Raw genomic sequence first — 22245 nt, forward strand, 5'->3', positions numbered from 1 at the left:
AATCATAGTGTCCTTCTCAGCAAAGTATGAAGTCCTCTTACATTACTGCCAATGCTGTCATCAAGGAAACAGACAGCAAAACTGACCAGCTTAACTCAAAAGTGTGTTCTCACAAAACCAGGCTGCATTCAAGAGAAAAGTATGCTGTTCTTCATAAATCACACCAGACCTTTCCCATTTTTTGCCTCGTACTATTACTTGCTCAACTGCCTGATTGTGAAAATGATGAATATTTCCCTCCATGCAGATATCCAACCCACAGTGACTTCCAGAAGAGCTGAAGGAGGTCCACCTTCAAAGGATTAAAAATGGATTAGAGTCCATTCTTACAGCAACTCCATCTGTGGAGGAAACAGAAAAACAAACTCATGTTTGGAAGACCATATTCTATATTGACACCTCTGCTCAGATAACCTTTCGTTGTTCTTCCTTTGTCCACAGTATGGCTATATGAGGTAGACTAATGTTTTGAATTATCTTTCCTGTGGTGGTGTCTGTGCCCTTTTACCAGAACTGGCTTTGAATGGAGTTCAGTCCCTTGACAGGGACTCAGAATCAAGGGACAAGGAAAATGGAGGCATAGAGTAAAAAACCAAAAGGCTTCATCATGTTTTTTTTTCTCTTGAAAAAAAAAAAAAAGGCATGTACAAATGGCACAAATCGTGATATATGATAAAATTCAGCTCCAACCCTAACCTTACACCTTCATCCTGAAAGTAGAATCTATTTATTTGGTGGTGAAATCATTACTCCTCTGATGCCAAAGAGTTATTAAGATAGATAGGGTCGTTTTGCTTTTTGGGCATGGGATTCAGAAGAGATGACCGTTGCTTGTTAGGTCTTAGATTCAAATTCCTTTGAAGTCTACTTGATTTTAATGGGCTTTAGATGAAAGTCCTGTACAAATAATCATGGACATTTCTCACCGATTTAAAAAATGGACTCGTCTCGGGGCTTGGGCAGAAGATTTGTTCATAAAAGAAGATACTTAAGTATGTACTCAACATTCAGCTTGTAAGCAGCACTGCTGAATTTGGAATAAAAGCCATTAGAGACATTATTCTGCCACCAGTGCAAAACTACCTTGGGACAAACAGTTAGAGTCAACAAGCCTATTGCTCTCTTGGGCATAAATAATGTCTCTCTCAGAAATAAAGCCTGTTCTTTGGTCAGGTTCTTACTGGCAGCTGCTTATCTTTCTAGCAAATGTGGAAGGCAGCTTAATCCATTTATTCCCTCCTGGAAAACTGTGTAAAAAGACATGGTATGTTCTGAGGAGAGGAAAGGTCATAAGCATATGGCCATGTGAAACCATGCAGTGTCCTTTCTCCCAAACAAGTTTGCTCTGCAGTTCTTGCATACGTTTTCTTAGAGCTTCAAAGCATTTTTTCAGCATCAGTTTAGCCTCTTAACCGCCTCCTTGACAAGCAAATATTATTTCCACTACTTAGAAGATTAAGAAAAAAGGGGAAAAAAGTGACTCCCCCAAGGTGACATAGGAACATTGCTGCAGAGCCAGGAATAGAACTCAGATCTCCTGACTCCCTGTCTGGTGCTTCCTTAAATATATGACCATCTGCTCTCCTGCTGGAAGTATAGATACTATATGCTGACTCCAACAAGCTGGCTGCTAAGCCTGTTGGTTTATCCTCTTTTTATCCCATACTGATATCATCTCAAGCTAAGCTTTTGGCCTGGAGTCAAAGTGATTTCCAGTGTTTGAATGATTCGACCTGCTTGTTATTGTTTTAACCTTGCACCACACATATGCTCAGCTATTTGTGACTTATCTGCATACAGTCTGTTTAGCAACAGCCACAAGCTAGAACTGTTTTGTTTAAAGATTCCATACTGAAGCGTAGCACATGTTTTAAACAATTATCAAACAGCGGTGAGTTTGATCCTGGTAGCTGCCTGCACCCGGATTTCCTCCTGAACTGCATGTAACTTTCAAGGACAAGGAGCTTATTAAGATGAAAAAAAAAAAAAAATACACTCTTGTATCTCTCCACAAACATCAGTTCACCACATCAAGCTTTCCCAGTTCCACAGCTAACTCCCATACTGACTCCATCTGAACTAAAAAACAAAGTAGAACTAGATGGAGTTCAAGATGATCATTGTTTTAATCATCACCTTAATTCTGGCAAAATAATCTTCCAGTAAATTTCCCTCTTTCATTGCTGCAGAAAGCTCATGGTATATGTCCAAGTCAGAATCATCACTCAGTAGGGTCAGTACAGTAACATGCTGAGTAATGTGCCTTAAATCCTAGTCTTCTGTTCCAGTGAAGAAGTGGGTTGGATAATTCAACTGTTTTTACTAAAATATCCTCTGGTTATCACTGTAGCTTTACTTTGAGGAAGCACACAATGAAATGATAGATCTGTTTCCCATTGACTTGTCATAAGAGATAGCTTATTGCATAGTTACTGTCTTTTTCTGTGAGTACTAAAAGTATTCTCTGCCTTTCTGAGCAATATTCCAAATATTCCAATGCATTCTACAATATTAAGTGTATGGTCTTAATTCTGTAGCGCGTGCATCTTCAGCAATATGCTGTGTGGTCTGCAATTCAAATCATTGTTCCTCTTAGTATACTACGTCTTCACCTTTCATAACTTTATTAGAGAAAGGTTTTTCTGAAATTCTCTGGACTCTGTTGTGATTTGACAGAGCTAACAGTTCTCAAGCCTCATTACCTCCAGCCACAATCCTAGTGTAGGTGGGAATATACTGGAAGCTGAGTTTTCCTCTCTCTCTCTTTCTCTGATTTTATACTGAAAACACTCCATTAAACTTAAATTTGGGATTTAAAAATAATCTTAGAAAAAATTCCAGCCAACACACGCTAGATTAGAATGACATTACTAGCAAACCTTAAAATTAGTTCCACTAAGCCAACTGTTAGTGTCCTGCAGATCATTGACCGACATAGGACACTTAAGCTTTAGCTGAGTGGAACTAATTTGACAATTGGTACATGACCTAATGATTTCAAGACATACACATTTACAAATGCTTTCGAAATTTTCTCCACAGTTTTTATAGTACTTATACACATGCATACTCAGATATTTTGATTCAAAACTGGAAATTTAGGTGTATCGTGTCACTGTATGAAATAACACCTGCCTTTTCTCCACCAGTCCCATGATACAGTTTTTAGACAGCTTTATTGTCTCAGAAGAGCATCAAGTACCCATTCAGTAAGCAGCTCCTTATGGAAGCAGGCTGGCAAAATCTGTATTGCTTTAATGAGGCTGGCAGCAGCTTCCTCAGATACCATTTTCCTTAACCAGGAAAAGAGGATGGTATTAGCGAAATGTCTTTCCTTAGTTGGCCTATTTTGCCTTCATCTTTTAGACAGCAAAATGTCACTGCTAAGAAACCTTGAGGTGCTCCTTTAACATAGAGTCTGAATTCAAGGTGGTATTTACAGCTTGTTGCTCAGAGGTAACAAAAACCGTTGGTTTATTTCTAGGAGTGAAGGATGATCCCCTTTACCAGGAGTTGTGCGCAAAATCCTAGAGCCCTTATGTAAACTCCAGTAGGAAATTTGTCTGCATGAGGATTGTGCAGTTGAAAAAAACCACTAGTAGTGTATTTCAGGTGCAGTGGTAAATTATTGAACCTAAATTCCATGCATACAAGCTGGCTGCAAAATATGCCCTTTTAGCTTGATCAAAGGAAAGATTCCTTTTGCTGGCAGTTTTTAATGTGTCTGAATTTGCTGTCATAAGGAGCAGTTAGGTTTTCACTCTCACCTTCTCCAGTCCTGAAAACTTTCACTCCTAAGAATAGCTCCTGGTGACATGATTAGAACTTATGATTTCAAAGGTACTGCTTTGGGACAAAAGGATTTTCATAAGTGTTTGATGCTGTAATAAGGTTCTGAGTGGGCAAGAATTAGACGAGAATCCTTGATTGTGGAAAGAAACAAAACTTAGTGTAAATTTTTTGTTGTCAAAACAAAGCATGGTTTGTTTTGATGAGATCTTTTTAACGAAGATGTCACATAACATATTAAGTGTATCTTGCTTGTATTTTTAAATACAATAATTACCTTTGTAAGTAAATGAACCAATATTACTTTATTGCTACTAGCAGAACTGTGAAAGCACATAAGCCTCTATTACTGCTTAATGGTTAAAAAACAAGCTTACTGCACTGCATTCTAGAATAACTAACGTTATTTTAATGAGTTCTATTACGAGCCCTAAAATACTGTATGAACTATTTAAACATGGCATAAATTATTAGATGCAAATATCCTCGCACACAATTTCTTAGACCCAAACAATATATACTAAACTCACTTTAAGTTAAGTAATTAGCTTTTGCAGCTATGAAACATTTTCATATTAACCTGTGGCCTCAGTTCTATCAACAGTGATACCCATTCTCAGCTTTCATGTTTAATATCAGCACCACCAAACATAACAGTATTGCTTGCATGCTTCAATTTTGTATGTAAGGCTATGCAAGGTGAGTAGTACTGCAGACCTGTCAACCAGCAGAAGGATTTAGTAAAAATGATTATGATGTCCCTTAGGAATCACAGGAATGATTGCTGAAACCTGTAGTACTTGGCAAAAGATCCCAAAGCAGATCTTGTCTGAGTTAGAGAAGTCTCTATTCTGCATAGCTTATACTGAGTAGAATTTCCAGGGTATTTTTGCAAATAAGTCTTAAAAAATTTGTAAGCCAGGTTTGGAGTGTGTTATATGTGGACAAATGTGACATGAAGTAGAAATAACTTGCACTTTGGTGTTTGATTTTGTAAAAAAAAAAATGTTGCTGCTAATAGTATCTGAGGAAAGGGACTGAGGAAGGGACTGGATGGTGTAATTTTGACGTGCTTGTGACAGTAAGTTTGCAGCAAGGCTGTTGACATGGCTTGCAGTGAAGAGTTCCAGTCACAAATTTGGGGGCTTTTCAGTGAAGGGAGCTGTTACTTCTGTAATTAGCCAAGACCTTCTCCACACTCGTGGCTAACAGCTCTGAAAACATCAACCAGCTCTGCTTGGGGGAGCAAACAAATCCAAGCGTCTTGACGTTGGGACATCCTCATTATACAGATGGGAGCACAGGCACCGGGCTGGGCTGTGATTATTACCTCTGTTGGCAACCAGGACATTCCTTGGTGTCATGGCACACCCACAATGGGTGCAAATGACAGGTCCCTGGTTGTGCCATGAGATCCTCCTAAGTAACTTGCCCATGATCAAACAGATAAGTGATGGCAAACAGGGAGCTGAACTCAGACTGCCCATGTCTCCACCTAATGCCTTGGTGCCAGATGTTCCTATTCTCTGTTCAGATAAGGTGGTTTTGATACCTTTATTGTTGTTCTCCTCTTTTTTCCTCCTTCAAATACTGAGCCGTTAGGTTAGGCAAATGAATAGCAAGTAACAGCAGAAACAAAAAGATGGTAAAGTTCTCTTTTTATTCTGCATAACCAGAAATCATACCAACCTTCATCCACCTCAGTAGTACCTTTTAGGGGGAGTGCTGACTCTACTGAGAATGAAATCTTGCTGACATCAGTGAAGCATTCATCGTTTTGTACTGTTCCTTCAGCATAGACTGGTACAGAGGAAATCTCCAAACACATTTATTTTTTGCCAGCTTAACTTTTCAGATCTCCATCATTTTCCTTACATTTATACAAAAGTGACCCAGAATGAAGATTCATTTAGCAGAGAGTATGTCCCTTGAGCAAATCACTCATTCACAGAATGGAACATGTTCTAAGACAACAGAGACAAACGCATTAGCAATCTTTACCCTCTTCTTACCTCACACACCCCAGCATACAAGGGGTTTAGGTTGCCTTTGTACTTTCCAGAGAATTGCCTTTGTCACAGAACTGTCTGTCATTCCACTAAAGCTGATATCTAACTGCTGAGCCAGCACAAAGGGCAAGCAGGAACACAATATTTGTCTTTAATAAATACACTTTAAATATTCTTTTATGACGTGATCAACATGACTTCAGATGTGGGCTCCAGACTCTTCTCCCTCCCTAGCTGTTGTGTGCAATAAAGTCTGAACATACACACATATAATCTCTTCCACAACCAACTCTATCAGTACAAATCAAGACTTCAGTGGCAATTACCACTATTTACACTAGGCTGCATACAGTCAGAGTCAGATTCACCAGCTGTTCTCTGTTGCAGAAGAAGAAAACGGCTTGCATATCAGTTCAAGTTTTCTCCTTTGAAGATGTAGAACCAGAACCTCAGCTGGTGTATATTGCTGTGATGCACTGACTTCAATTTAAACCAGCTGATGAGCCACTCCCCCTTTTCCCCCACACTTCCCCACCTTTCTAAAGGGTGGTCGAGTGCAGATGACATACATAGAGGAATCTGTACCATGAAAATCAAACAGGCAAGTACAGAAAATTTAGCAGGAACCCTTTGTGGGTTGAACTGATAAGAATAATGCATGGCATGTATTCAGAAATAACAAAGAGTGTTTAGTAAATTGCATCTGTCTGGAGGCATGGATAGAATCCTATACCTATAGCAGTGAAAAATGAAAAGAAATTCTCCTCTTATCAAAATTTGCATCTTGCTACGTTAAAGCAGGAGCATATCTGGGTTTTGATGGGTGCCATGGCAACAATGTTATTGCAGTATAGTATGGGAATATTTTCAAAAAGAGGAAACAGGATGAAATGGATGTTGTCACTGGTTGTCTCTGGACACAAGGACTTGCTGCAGACCCAAAGACAGGTTATCCTTCTTGTTCCTGGGCTGTTATTTACAGTATTAACCACATTCATGCTTTCACTCCATACTGCCATTATCCAGAAATAGTGAAAGAAAGCAAAAAACTGCTGCTGCTAGAAGGACAGATCTTGAATACAGCAACCCATTACATTGGCATCACATAAAAGAGAAGAACAATGCAGAACTTCTAAAGCAGCTATGGTCACTAGCAAAGAACAGAAACACAGGATTACATGTTCAGTAAAACGTGTGCTTAAATATCATAATTGCTTTAAAAGTATGTCCGTAGAGAATGACAGATAACCATCATATTCCATTGCTGTTTTTTTACTGGCTCTGCTTTTGTTCAGAGATAACTAATTTCAGCACATTTGGCCTTGGAGTAAATACTCCACCTTTTCTGAGTTCTACATAACATCTGCAATTCTTCTTGAGTTCAGATATTTTCCTGCCAGCAAAGAGTAACTGAAACTGAGACCTCACTCATGCCAGCTTGTGTGCTGTGAGATTCACATGGAATGGGAATAACTTAGCGTTAACAAATAGCAATAAAAAATCATTCCTGTTGCAGTGGTGACTAACAAAACAAGCTTTAGAGGGAAATCTTAGTATCAGCTCTGGATATTAAAATTTTCTTCACTTTAGGAATTGACAATAGACACATCTTTTGGCCTCTGCATACAGAGCATTATTTAACCTCTTGCATATGCAGAAACAGTTGCAATACCTGAGAAACAGACTTTCATTCCCTAATTCCAAGGTTTATTTAAATGCTGATGTCCTTAACAAAAATCAAGCTATTCCAATGCACTCAGTCCCTCTTTCCCAGTCATTTTTGAACCTCTTGGCCAGTTTGAGAGCAAAGTGGAAGTTTTAAGGAGAGTTCCTGGACGTTTCACATGAATGAGCGGCTGAGTGATTGAGATATTTCATACCCCTGAAAAGACTGGAGTTAGGGCTCAAATGTGTTTTCAGACATAAGCAAATCCAAGCAGCAGAGGAACACAGGTCATCGAGGTCTGCAAATCCAGCTGCTTGTGTTTTATTTTCCAGACCCTTGCTGTTCTCATTCTGCATTACTTAACAAACTTTGTTTCATTTTTGCTCAGATGGTACTAGTTTATTTTCTGTTCATGCAAGAGCCTTCTTGACCCTTGCAGCACACATCTTCTGCCTTCCTGTTTCACGCTCTCATTTTAGATCTGTTCATACATCCTGCAGTGGTTAACGTTATCCCTGAGCCAGTGAAGTTTGCTATATAACTTGTAAGTTCTTCCCACAATGTTTTCGTCTTGATTGTGTGATACATGACAGTGGTCTGAGCTTGTCACCCTTTTGTATGTGGATGTCCTTCAAGTGATCTGAAGAATTCAAAGGGCAAAACACTTATTCATTAATTGCTTATTGTTTATGCTTATTCACTGAAAAATATAAACCAAACCAAAAAAGATAAGCCAGCTTTATCATTGCATTTTATTGTTTTGTAACAAGATAAGATTTATGAATCAAAAAAAGGTATAATAGAGCATGTAAAAAAAACAGGAATAACAGGTAGTATCTTTTTCTTTGAGATTAGCAGTACAGGTACTCAAATCAGGTATTTCATAGCTCAGAATGAAAGGAGTTTTTTTTGTGGATCCTCTTTTCAGACTTCCTTACAGCCCAGGATAAAATATGCTGTCTTCATATGAGTCTGGTCAAATGGTTGCTTTATGCAACTGAGTGTACTATCTTTTAGTCACTGCTACATAATTACTCTAAGCTGTATACTTGCTATCTCTTCTTTAATTAGCCTTCAATTCATTGAAGATTAGCAAGCAATTTAGTTTACTTAGTAAATGATCTACTTTCACTTTACATGGGGTTGAGAACCTTTGGCCATGCTAGATTGGATGTACCCCTAAAATACCTTTAGTGAGTCAAACACCACAGCAGGTATCTGTTTTCCCTCTGTTAATGAGGTACGCTCCTAGGCTCTATAAAATAAAGCCAAATTCAGCTTCCAGGTTCCCCATTCCTTGTTCAGAAAAAATTTCCAGCTACTGTACTTACAATGTGTTCTAAGTGTGAATACAGGTTAGAAACACATGCCTGCCTGAGTCTGCAGGCAGACTGTAAAAATGATGTATAAAAAAAAAAAGGTGAAGCTTGCACCCCTGTTAGCCTCACTGTCAGGTCCGCTAAATAAATGTTTAGCCCAAAAAAAGGGGATTTTGCAGCTTTTATACTGAGCAGTCCATGCAGTGACAAAACCCAAAGCAAAATCATTGCTATCTTCATTGCCAGTCTACCACTAACTTTAATAAGCATGATTCAGGGAAGGAGAGGAGAATGTTCTAAATACATTCTGTCACACACACTAGGGAATCAGATCTTCCTTACTGCATGAATCAGACTCCTGAGAAATCAGGGTATTTCCGTCATTGCAGCAGAGTAGCTTTTTAATGGGAGTAATGATTGAAGTAACCTGCAGCTCCTAAGTCTCTGGCAGCAGCTATTGTATTGCTTGGAACTATGAAGCAGTGTAGGTGACAATAATCAATTATTATGGTAGTGTAAAGCAAGATATTTTAGTAAGCAAGGTGATCATTACGGTGGACTACACTTCCATCATTCTGCTTGTGTAAGTGTCCATACACTTACAAGATGTTTAAAAAACAAAAGAAAATAATCAACTAATTTTTTGTATGCCATTGCGTGCTCACAGTTGGCTAACTCTGTCCAGGCTGCTGGTACCCTAGAGATACTTTCCTGCCTGCTGTTTTGTCCCTGAACAGAAGGAGCTACGTACCTGCTACTGAGAACCTGACTGGAAAGCCTGAAGCAGAAACAGCAGTTCCCCAGACCAGGTGAGAGCTGCAGCTGACACTGTAGTAGCTTGGTTTGCAAGGCTTCACCTTTGAACAGAATCAAATACTGTCTCAAACACAGGTCTGAGCACCACCCAGCACTCCAGCACGGACAAGAATATTTCACACCTCCTTCAGTGCTGGCCAAAGACCATGAGTCAGTTGGCTAGCTCAGAAAATCAGAATGGCCCTCACCATTCTGCTTTACAGATGAGTTCATGCAGACAATACTTCCTTAAAGTAGCAGATAAAAAAAGAGGCATGATAAACTTCACATCAAGTTAAGCAGATTAACTCTGATCTGGTTAAGTTTTACAATTGCAAAAAAATCTGTTTTTCAGCACTTGCTGTATTTCAGAGATTGAAATGCTGAACAACACTCTATGCTTTTTATGCCAGACTGTGATGCTTTTTAGTTGGTTTCCTTCATAAATGTGCACCATACTGTTATCTACATGTTCTGCAAGAAATTGCACAGTGAATTTTTTTAAGCATTCTTTTTGACCTTATTTCATTATTGTAATACCTTATCCATACATGCATGCTACTTCAGAAAGACAAAGAACATACTTGTAGCTTATCAAGTGAAGCAAGGGCACCACCATTAGGTAACGTGCGGTCACTGTAGTAAGTATTGCTGTTTCCCTTCATGCCAATTTGGCTGTGGTTATGGTAGAGCAAAATTATGGCTGAAGATCTGATTGTACAGCAGAAACAAGCGACCTGTTCTTGGCAAATGTATGTAAGTCCAAACATTGTAATGCTCTTGCTAAGTACTCCAGTAATTCTAGTGCAACAAATGGGTTTTACCAGTAAATATCAAGAAAAAATCAGTAAAAAAAAAAAAATCAGTAAATTATCAAGAACAGAAAAGATGTACCAGTTCTCTATGTTCTTTGAGCTCAAACTCCTAAAGCTGTTTTGAACTTGTAGGCCTCTGCCAATATAATAAATTCCACCATGCTATCATTTTACCTTTTAGTAGTAGAGGTGCATCACAATATGTAATGAACAAACCTGAGTATTGTAAAATCTCTTTAAATAGCTGTGGAGACAATCAGAAAGGGAGAGCAAGAGTCAGTTTATAAGGATGTGACAGACCTGTAATCTTGTGGTCAGAAGCCTCAAAATCTATTACAGTAGCAGTGGAGCAACAGGTTCAAAAGAATAAGCATACAGCTCATGGAACCATTTTTGTCCTAAACTTCTGAAAATTGAGTGAGGTTGATTTCTTAGGAACTTTTCACATAACTCTGGATTTTTTAAATACATCCCATAGGCTTAGTTACTTGCTAGAGCTCTGCGTAAGGATTAATGCAGGGGATGAAGGGGACTGGATGTTGGAGGGAATCCCGCTAGTGCTTGTTTGTAGGCCAGGTTCCAACACCACTTGAAATAGTTGCTTCCTTTTTCTGACCCAGCTCAAGAGGAGAGAGAAGTTTCATTTGGGGCATGAGAGGTGCAGAAATAACAATAAAGTTAAGAAATTTCAACAGTGATAGATGCCAGGATGCTTTTCAGATTAATCAAGTAGTTGTTTCCACTAAAGAAAACCACCACTACCAGCAGACATTGTTGGCTTTACAAACTTCTCAACCTGAAATACTTTGGGGCATGCAGTTGTGCAGAAAAAAATGCTTCTCTCTTCCATTAAAATCAGTCTGTTAGTTAAGCAGGAAAAAAAAAAAAGAGAGAGACACAAAGTTGTTGGTTTACTTTTATTATTATCAGGCACACTTACTTTATAAGATAGGGGAAGCATTTTCAGAATAGATTTTTCCTTTTAAAAACTCAACTGCATCTTCATTTGTCATTTCCTGAAACTTCTTATTCAGAACCTGTAGAAAAGGAAAAGGAAAGGGTACATTATTTCTTGTGTCTTTAGCAAACTAGTCTGTCCCATAAACAAAACATTCAATGATGGGACAGTCATAGGGATTTGCTTTATTTTGAAAAACATGTTAATTTGAATCATTCATTCTGTAAAAAACAGAAATAAGCCAAAGTCACACAGGTTTTTAGGTACAAACAATTCAGCGGCTTGACTTTTTTTTTCCCTGAGCTATGGTAACATTTATTTCACTGACAATGTTAAGTGGTAGTTTGTCTTTTAGAGCTCCTCTGTGCTTTCTGACACAATCACCACCTTGTAAAAGCAGATATGCTATGCAGTTATCACTCTGGAGAAAGCTCATCAGTCCCTACAGGCCCTGTTCTGCCAAACAAACATACTCATCACTGTGCTGATAAAAGGACCTAAACAGAGAAAATAACAGGACTCTTACCAGAATCACATGATAGCCCAATTTATTTAGATGCCGCTTCTTCATTGCAAGCTTCCCTTGGGGGTGTGTTGTACCCAAACAAAATGCAGACACAGGAACAAAGAGAAACGCCAATCTACAAACAAGAAGAGTTTAAGACAATGATTCAGTGACGTCCTTCAACATTGCAGAATATAGAGCTGTCTTTCCGGTAGGCAAAATATCAGGACTGCACAAATTTCATTATCCTTTTCTTTCTCCAGACTTAATTAATTTAGACCCTCTCATCTTCGGTGAGCTTCACCCAAGTGCTAGCATCTACTCAAACTACTACAGCAGAATTAAGTCCTTAGACATCCACTTCCCCCATAATGGGAAGGAAATAGATCATTCCAAATTCTACTTTATTTTGACAGCTTGTGCATTTACTTTGATCCTTTGCTAATATTCAAGATCAGTTACTTCCTGCCATGAAACCTACTTGGAAGGGTAAGGAAAGCTGAATGCTTTGAAAACCTGACAGTGAGTTTCTGTTACTCAATTGACTAGCTCTCTTTTTCTCAAAAAGCAAACTACACAAAATATGTTCCTGTGCAGTGAGACCCAGCACACAAATTTAAGCATTACCCAATTCTAGTTAAGGCTTACTTAATCAATGTACGTCCTACTTCATTTAGTGAGAGGTCATTTTTTTCACACAAGATTAAAATTATCACCTAAAGCATGGTCATGATGGTGCATTTTATTCAAATTGTATTTCAGCAGCTGAATTCATTGCTAAAACATACCATTGGGATGCAAATTTTGGAGACATAAGAGAATAACTGAATTTTTAATTGGACACAGTAATGCTTGGAATTTTACAATCATAATGTACTAATTTTTTGGAAGGGATTTTAATCATACTTCAAAATTTGTATCCATTGCAGGAGGTTAAGATTATCCGAACTGTGAGGTTTCCTGCCTCTTTCTCTGGCATGTAATTTTTTTTAGTCTCTATTAGAAGTTAGCGAGCTGGATGAGGTGTTATTCTGAACTAGCATGCATGGCGATTTCTGGGAGCACAAATAACAAGTTATCTACTTTGCTTCTGCAAATCAGTAGAAATCATAAGTGCATAGAGTACATATAAACAAAACTAGCCTACTAGAAAAAATAGCCAGTCAAAAAAGACACCTTTGAACGCTTGTGTCAGCATGATTATCTGTTGCAGTTACTGGGAGCACTTTCTTTCTGTCTGAATCCATCCTGATTTCAAAATCTGAAAACAAAACAACAATAAACATTACAAGAGGTTACAATTAATATTCTATGTAGCTCATTTGAAAAAGTTATCAGACACTGTCACTGCTGTGTTTCTAATTACTGTTCTCTTGTAATTTGCACATTACTGATCGCTTTTCTCTCCCTGCAACCAATATAAACTGCTAAAGCTTGCACATCTCCAAGAAAAAAAGTGTTTTTAGAAACTGTGGATGTAAGTTTAAAATATGATTCACTCTCATAAAGAAACTCGTTTTGATCAGAGTCCATCATACCTACTCAGATTTTCCTGTAATCTGATCCCCAGTTAGAAATATTTAGGAAGAAAACTATTACAAATATCACAAGAAAATCGGTTATCTGGGTGGCTGGCATAAGAATAAACAACATCAAAATATAAAAGAAACTAAATGTTACAAATGATCACCTGTCAAGATCATATCCCATTTCATAAATGAAAGTAGAAATCAAACATTATCCAGAGTTTTAGAGAAGAAACAAGTCAGAACAAAAGAAGGCCACCGTTTCATTTTATTCCAGGTTTAATACTAAGATGTCAACTGTCTAAAACAGTTGGCCATACTGGATTTACGTGCAGTTAAAATCTGCTCGCTAATGCTTGACAAGAAGTCCAAAGCAGTTTTGTAAATAAAAGCAATCATAAAATTTCAGTAAACTGACTTTACAGAAGCATCCTACAAAATAAATTCAACAATCAAGGATATAATTTTTTAAACGACTGCCTTACAAAAATTATCTTTTAATCACCTGTACGCTATGCAAATTTGTTACCACCTTATTATTTTAGGGATTATAAATCTACATTAAAAATAATATGATATTAATTCGTCTTCATACCAATATGATATTTATATGGCAGCTGAACATTTTGCCGAAACATATTCTCATCTCCCAGAAGTTCCAGCAGTGCCTCCCGAGCCTTTCTGAGATTAAGAGATACTAATGAGGAGAAATTCTCAGTTGGCACAAATGCAGGCTTTGTGAAGGAAGGGCTATCAAGTTCCATACATGTCCTCACACAGCGAAGCATCATTTCCTTTTTTTCTTTGTAAAGATCACCTGAAAAAGAATACAAAAAATATTGCAGCCTAAGTATCATCTCTCAGAACTTTTCATTTTGTTACCATTTACAGTCTCTTCAGAGCAAATGAATTTCAATATAGGAGTCAAACTCCAATTTTTTTTCCCAATGATTTTTATTATCTTCAATATTCTTTTAAATATACACTGTCAATTCACTAACTAAAATAGTAAAGTCTACAGCTGGTACCTTCCCATTTATCCAGTCTTTCCCCTCTACAGTAACACATCTCTGTGCCTGCCATCAGTTACTACAGAAGCCTTAAGAACATGGAACGAGAGCATGCATACAGGTCATTTGTAAAATCCAGACAGTAGAAGACTATTTATAAAACAAAGGGATATCAGACTTTAGCCATAATTTTGAAACTGTGTTTTAAGAGTACTAGCCTTCCCAAACTAACCAGTTACAGCTTTCAGGTTCAGTCAAAGGAGGCTCAATATCAAGTCACTTTTACTCTGCGCTGAATTCCTACTCTGATAAACTACACTACTCACTGTAGAGAAATGTAACGTGGAAACCAAATTCTACAACAGTGTTCCAAATTCCTCATAGTAACTCCGAGCAGTCAAAATAAAATTCTACTCATGATTCCAGGTGCTGAAGTTGGTTTATAAAGCTTAAGATTTCCTGTGTTTTTAAAAATGTCTGAACATCTGTTGAACAAAGAACCCCTAGCTCTTAACACGTTTCTACCATTTCCACCAATCTCACGTTCACCTCTGTGCACGAACTATTAATTAAACAGTTGCCACCATGAGGCCCAGGACAATAAACCAGATGCCCTAGTGCATAATTAGAGACTAAGGTGTCACTTAAATCACCGTTACTACATCAGCTTTTTCTTGTGAACTTCAATATTAATCGTGTTTGCCTTCTTTAAGTTATAAACTTTAACACAATTATAAAAAATTATTTAGGTAGGCAGACTGTCCTTTTAAAGAAAAGGAACACGACAAAGTAAAGCCTAACCTGACGGTAGAAGTCCTTCGTAGCTCTCCTTTTGCAGCAGCTGATCAAGTGCACGATGAGGAAGGTATCCTAAGATGCAAAGTGAATACACTGCCTTCAGCAGTTCTGTGTTGGAAATCTGGGGAAGGTACTTATTCAAGCAGCTCTGAAGAGTCTCAAAAAACCTTTTCCAAAAGCAGAAGAAAAGTATCTAAATATACAAGACTACAATGGATTTCAAATAAAACTATGTGCTAGTAAATTTTATTGTCTTGTACAATCACATGTCGAGTAATCCAACATTAGCTTTAGAATCTTCTTTGAGGCTACAGCTACCTATCAACAGAGTTAGTACCTTTATCGGTCTAGAACCAAGAACATATCCATTTTCAGTTTCAGAAAAGAAATCCTATATAGAAAAAAATGCTAAAAGAAAATTTACCTTATAGATTAATAAAACAGGACTATGGATTTTTTCACAACTAATATCAAATACCAGTTGCCATTCCATACATTTCCATATATTACTCTATTCATGACAACATAACATCAGGCATTCTCAAATGAAAACCTACAAATGATGTTGGCCTTTGGGAAGGTAGTTGAGTCGTGAATACACTCGGAGAACAATCAAAAGGCTTTTCAAGTCCAGGAATTCAGAGTCTGCTGTCACCTTCTCAGCAAAAACACCCATCAATTCACTGGGCTGAAAGCCAAGTATCTCGAAGGCAGACAGAAAAAGGATAATCTGAAACAAAACGCATTTTTATAAGGTCAAGAGAGCTAGTAAAGTGGATCTTACATTTTGTTTTCATAAAAGGCATTTTTAATGAAAGCAAACTTTTCAAACCATAACATTCCCGTTATTTATTTATTCTGTAAGTCAATAGATAGAAGAGCATTTTAAAAATTTAACTGTACGAACTTCATCAGAATGGTATTCCTAAAAGGGTAACATGGAAAGCACCAGAAACTGCCTATTCTACTGCTACTACTATAAATTATTTGGTCTCAAACTCACCTGTTTTTTGTCCAAAATGCAGACAATGGAATTAACATAGTCTGCTACTGTTGAAAACAGTTTTACATTACGGTACTGGAGATTGTGACAAGCTTCCAGAATAAGAATTAAATGCCAAAATCGAGCATCATGAATATTCTCTGTAACAGAAAAGCAAAAAAGAACAAATGATACAAAGCAAAGGGAGCTGTAGGTTGGAGGCACTGTGGCACATGATGAAATTTACATTTTTTTCCGATTTGGTTTTACAGAACTGCAAGAAACCATAAATGTGTGTCTATTTCTAAAAAGCACTGAGGCTATCAAGCAATGAAGCACTAGCACGTCAGCCTGGAAAACCTTAACATAACCTCCTGGCACATGAGCATAATGACACAGATTGAGTACCAGATCACAACAGACCTGTAGCACAGCACTGCTACTTCATTTGCCACACAAGATGGACCTACTCCTGAGTTGAAGATTAAGTACCAAGAACAATGCTCTCTCTAGAACATCCTGCCTTGTTTGCTTCAGTGAGTGACATGCATGTCCTGAAAGACAGCGACTGCAGGTGAAAAAATGCACAGCTACAACTAGACTTTGTTTCTTCTCCCCGAAGACTCAAGATGATAGTAGGAAAATAAATGAATTCAACTCTCCTGGTGAGTTGTGGCTCAGTGATTTTCCAGGCTTAGTATGAAACACTGTTACCTCATTTCTTCAGGTGCTCAGTGCTGACAACAGCAATTGAAGCCAATGAAATCTGTGCATCAAATTCAGCGATTGGTAATGCTAGGTATTCTTAAAGAAAACAGATCAAAGGAATCTCGTGTTACTGGACACTTTGACCTGAATCTCTCCTCTGTGTAATTAGAAAACTAATATCACCACTGGGTCATCTCCTCACTGCTGCAAAAACTAACTCAATTTATGAAACACACGGTTACTACAATTATGCTCAGGTCCTGAGATATGGAAGAGGGTGCTACTTTCTTGAAAGCCCCAGCAACAGCACAGGACTTGGAAAACATGCTGGAAAATTCCCTTACCCAATGGATAACCCTCCCTCCTCTTCCTGTTCCATCTCCAGACTCTAGAAGGGGTTACTTCTGTCAAGAAATAAATGACTGTGCCCAGAGCACAATGTACAGCATGTAAGTCCTGACGATATGCACTAAAAAAGTGCAGAAAAAAGCACTGAGTAGCTGCTTACTCTATGCATGCCATGTAGCCTGCATCTGAGCATGGCATGAGTCCTGTGGTAGAAGCCACTATATGTAATTAAAGACTGTGTCCTAACACACATGAACATCAGGACAAATAAAGACTGTACAAACAGCCTAAACATTCTTGTTTCCTAAATATTAAGAATGTTGTTTTGATATCTTACTGGTTTTTGAGACACACACGTATTTTAAGTGTGAATCAATATGTACTGACTACATATACTCAGGAAATGCATTGCAAAGGTTGGAGAGAGGTGAGAGTATTACCTTTCGTTTATTTTTTTTCTGTACTGCAGCATGGGGTCAGCTAGATAAAGCAGCATTCAATATTGAAAACCAGTTAATCAGGGAAACACTATGTTCCCTTCAGTTGGTCAACTAATCGCATCAGACCACTCATCTATTTCTAATTCAGATTTGTTTTAAAAGCTTATCTGAAATCTACTTTTTACTTCTAGCATTCAGTTCTTTTTCCTAAATAATGCATTCAGAAGAAAAACAAAGAAAAATATATATTCAGGGAAATGTTATAAAGGGTACAGAATGCAAGAACTATTTGTTTTCATTATCCATCACTAATTTTCTGTCTTGCCACTTGTCAAATGACTCCACGTTACTATTCCCTTCTGTAAAGCAAAGATACTTCCTGAATTTTAAAGAAAATTAGGAAAGGGACATGAAAGGGAAGAATTTGGTGTAAGGAAGGGAGATTTAATAAACATTTTTTTCTTACCCTGGATCTTTTTACTGCAGGCATTCAGGATCGGAATGGAACAATAATTCATTGCAACAAGACCCAAAAACACACGCCGAGCGTTTAGGTAAGTCAGGTGGTCAATCTCTTTCAAAACTGCCATCTAAAGTGAATTAGAGTTTATTAAATCCTTTGTTCTTCACATGTTACCACCGCTTTATTGTGAAGGAATCTTCACCAAAACTTTCCCAAATTCATTAGCCTGTCCAGACTTAAATGAAAGAAAAAGGAGCAACAAAAAGCAAAAGCATAAAGTAACTTCTTTCAAATTCCCAATACACAATCAGAAGAGATCAAGTGTTCTCTAGCTGGGTCACTATGTCATTTCCCAGCAATTTGCCTTTGTATGGATTTTTTTTTAAAGAAGACTCAGTAAAACTTACTTCCAAATACTATGACACCATATACTAACTCTTAAAAAAGCAGCAGAAATATAATTAGCACAGTTGATTTACTTTATATGACTGCAGTTACTATTTTGGACATGTGCAAGAGCTGTAAGCTTTCAGCACGATCCAACAGCACACTGAGTGGCAGATCTTTAATACAAACACCCAGCTACTAATGTGAACAGAGGCACAGATGATGGCGCAGAACGGACTTCATTTACAGAAGCAGCAGTTAAACTGATATAAGTGACAGTAGAAATGAGACTACAGAGTTTAGCTTTACTGGTTGTTAAAATGCAATATTCTTACTGCATGTCTATTAACGGGTAAATACAAAATGCATCTACAATAGAAATTACACAGTATTTCGTCAGTTTTCCAGCCACAGGTTGGGCAAGGGAATCACAGAACAGCCTGTAAGTGCTTCTATGAAATATCATCTGGCCAACCCAAACAAAAGGTGAAGGCACTGCTAATTTACTGTCTCAACTCCTTTTATACCATCTCCATTGCTTCCTGCCCCCTTTCACGCAGTGATATTCCCAGCTCCAAATTTAAGTTCCTCTTGCAAATATAGCTGGACTATGATTCATATAGCAAATGCAGTTAACTTTTGTATTATACATTCTCTTTGTGCATCTGGAAAGAACCATACGCAGTTCATAAAACAACGCAAGAGCACAGGCTTTGTGGAAGTAAAAATGAGCCCTCAGCCAAGTTCACCTCTAATTTCTTTTTCAGAAAGACTGGAGCATCTTTTCCCATGCATTTCATCAGGTTTTGCAGTATAAAGATGTCTCCGATACTTGGGATTCGCTGCTCCGCTAGTAATCTGATGAAGAAAGAAATGCAAGGCCTTGAGATGGTTTCCTTGTTTCAGCAGAAACTGGTATGTACCCCCATTCTCCCTCACCGATACGCTCCCAAGTTACAGCTTATTCCCTGCTCGTCTCCTGCCTACTTTTGCAAGGCTGGCACAACTTTACGTGATGTAGCTGCAGCACAGATGTTTACCCATATGGAAATAATTATATTGGTATAAATACATGGTTTCTTAATGTTTCCTGATACATAAGTGTTGTCCCTGACACATTCTGAACACTAGGGTCACCTGCCCAGACTACAAGTGACTGCGCAGATGTGAGTGCTGTTAAGCCTCATGGAATTAACACTTTTCTGCAGAAAACATTGCACGTTTTTATCATAGAATCATCGAGATGGAGACAAGTTCTGAAACAGACTGGAAACTTGGGAATGGACATTGACAATGACCTGGAGCAAGTGAGGAAAAAAAAATGAACAAGCTGTGCTGTGAGCTGCAGGAACAGAAGGGGGTATCATAGAACAGAGGAATCATAAGTATGTGATGAAGGAGTTTCTGTTTTCCCCTGCTTTCCACTAACCTACAAGAACTGCGTTCCCGAGCTTACAGGACAACCTGCTCTTTCTGTATCACTAGCACGTCCACCTTTTCAAAGCAGGACCTGACTTGGGACCAAAAGTACTAATCTATTTCAAGTTTTGTGACAGCCTCTGTAAAAACAAGCTCATGGGTGTAAGCAGATCAGTTACCCACATACATCTCATCAGTCTAGAGAAAATCATTAAAACCAGAGAAGTTATTCTGATAAAGCACTAGACAGAAGGCTTTGCTGTATAAAAAGATGAAGTCAAAACTTGTTTTCATTGTAATTTTTCCTTACTAAACTCAAAGGAAATAGTCCCTGGCTTTTGAACAGCATTTTTCATCATGTTAAATCAAAATAGTTAATGAATTAAGCTAGCCTTATTACCTCTTTTTTACACACAGGTAAAACAGAGGCATAGATATGCAAAGGGACTTGACCAACATCACAAAAAAACAGTGGTGGCAATGCAGTCAGAATATGTATCAGCTGCAGAGCGGTCTAGCTTCCTATGCCATCAGAAGCCTTTCTACTTGAAACCGCAAAGACAATGCCAAAAATCGCTGTCATGTACAGCTGTTATCTCATGTAATCATCTAAATCCTAAAACCAAAATATGTCTTTTATGCACAGACATTCCCTCCATGACTTACATAAGACATACATTCATACAATATTTAAATATCAAGAACACGTGAAAAATGTATTTTTCTCACTGTAATCCAGCTTGAAGAGCGCTCACATTCTTGTCTTTATCCAGCCCTGCTAAAGTAGTTGCCAAAACCGAGATACACCGGTTATCAAGTTGATTGAGCTTTTCCTGTTAAAGAGTTTCACAATGTTAGATTAGTTCAGACCAGTAAAAATTTCAGAGAAGAAAACTGACCACTCTTAACTTCCACCTGCCATCCTGCCTTCCCCCCAAGAAGTCAATTCCTAAGACTCCATTGTCCTACAAGGTCTCCCATCAGCCACATTTAGTTGATTTGAAAAGGGTAATGATTTTTCAGTTAAATCCATGTGAAATCAGCCAGTGGTTTCAAAAATTGAAGAAACTACAATTACACACAGATTAACTAAGGGAGCCCAATTTCCAATGAAGATCAGATTAAACCAGGGATGTAACCCAAATCTCTCTGATGTTGGGCAGCCTCCCAAAACTAACCCTGACACTTCAGCCCGAACTTTGAAGAGAGATTTTCATACTCACCTGGCATACCCTCAACAAAGTCTGGACTAGGAGAGTGTTCTGAGGAACACCGAGGTTCACCACAGCATGCAGACTGAACACCAGGTCAGCCCGTGTCATCCTTCTGGAGTCTCGCAGCAGGTGCTGACAAAGCTTGACAAAGGCTGGGTGCTCAAAGATCAGCTGCTTCTCATAACGCTGCTGGTCTTCAGACAGGCTTTTGAGGAGTCTCCATACTGTAGTTAAACAGTTTGTGTAATGCTTAACGGAAACAGCAGACTCTGAAGCCAAATCCAGCACATCGCTAGGACAAGTGCATTTCCGGAGACTACTAAAGAATTGTTCGTTATGATCCAGAACAGGCTTCGCCTTGAAGCCCTCAGAATCATCCTCCAAGTTTTTCAATTCCAAGGAGCTCTGGGGAGCCTGCTCGCTCCCCACAGCCTCCGTACTCTTCTCTGGTTGTATTTCGTCACCTGTGCTAAAAACATCTGCCTTTTGAGATAGAAACCGAAGAGATGATCCACGTGGAGAGGGAAAAATATTTAGAAAGGATTTTCTGAAGTTCACATTTTCCAGGGGATCCTTGTGCCTGCCAACCCATGAAATGTGTTTTCTTGTGGCGGCTGAGTACTTGGGAGCAAGCACAGGACCGCACCTACGCAAGCACCTGACTGTGTTCAACAAGTTACTTATCTTATTATTCATTTTTATGAGTGTCTCACGAACGGATTTGACGTGCCAACTCAAGACAGGGGACCCGACGAAATTCCTCCTGCGGAAACCAGCCTGGAAAGAGAGCACAAAGTCATTTATCTGAAAGGGAAGCCATAGCTCAGCGAGGAGACCTTCAACTGTAAATCTGCAGGGAAAACATTTGGGACAAACCCCCCCGGGAGCTGCTGTGCAGGGGGACCCAGAGGGCCGCTGCCCGGCTCCGCCCCACACGCCCGGCTCGCCCCGGCCGCCCCCCCTCGGCGGGGCGCTGGGCACCTACCCCCCTCTCGCCCGCCCCAGGCACGCGGGCGGCCGTTACCCGTCGCGCGGCGCCGCCATGCCGCCCGGCCGCCCTGCGCCAGCCTCGCGAGAGGGGACGGCGCGCGCCG

At 38.8% G+C, this 22245-nt stretch overlaps 1 protein-coding gene across 6 annotated transcripts; it reads right to left on the reverse strand.

Moving 5' to 3' along the window:
• Positions 1 to 5423: 5423 nt before the first annotated feature.
• FASTKD2 (FAST kinase domains 2) lies at positions 5424 to 22245 on the reverse strand. 6 transcript variants are annotated; one of them, XR_004781983.2, is made up of 14 exons: positions 22176 to 22245; positions 21161 to 21928; positions 20667 to 20770; positions 19268 to 19376; positions 18135 to 18258; positions 16194 to 16333; positions 15748 to 15920; positions 15194 to 15357; positions 13978 to 14199; positions 13033 to 13117; positions 11878 to 11992; positions 11334 to 11430; positions 9535 to 10637; positions 5424 to 8104 (listed from the first exon to the last, which is right to left on the reverse strand). XR_004781983.2 is itself a non-coding variant. In XM_035568420.2 (13 exons), exons 2-12 carry the CDS (start codon positions 21845 to 21847, stop codon positions 11335 to 11337), a joined length of 2019 nt encoding a protein of 672 aa, XP_035424313.1. In that variant the 5' UTR covers positions 21848 to 21928; positions 22137 to 22223; the 3' UTR covers positions 5614 to 8104; position 11334. The 6 variants fall into 6 exon arrangements, 4 of the variants coding, with proteins under 4 accessions (XP_035424313.1, XP_035424281.1, XP_050567524.1 ...); XR_004781984.2 differs by having other exon boundaries at positions 5611 to 8104; positions 22137 to 22223; XM_035568420.2 differs by lacking the exon at positions 9535 to 10637 and having other exon boundaries at positions 5614 to 8104; positions 22137 to 22223.

The sequence above is a fragment of the Cygnus atratus genome, chromosome 6, assembly GCF_013377495.2.
Source record: "Cygnus atratus isolate AKBS03 ecotype Queensland, Australia chromosome 6, CAtr_DNAZoo_HiC_assembly, whole genome shotgun sequence".
Lineage (NCBI taxonomy): Eukaryota > Metazoa > Chordata > Aves > Anseriformes > Anatidae > Cygnus > Cygnus atratus.

Bases quoted from the DNA above. Each gene is read 5' to 3' on its own strand.
- FASTKD2 (XM_035568420.2), bottom strand. From the start codon at position 21,847: ATGAATAATAAGATAAGTAACTTGTTGAACACAGTCAGGTGCTTGCGT. The intron at 13,118-13,977 runs GTATGAAGACGA...TTTTGTTTTCAG, and splicing joins GCCATATAAATATCATATTG to ATTTTGAAATCAGGATGGAT. The intron at 11,993-13,032 runs GTGTCTTTTTTG...TCTTGTTTGTAG, and splicing joins GCTGACACAAGCGTTCAAAG to ATTGGCGTTTCTCTTTGTTC.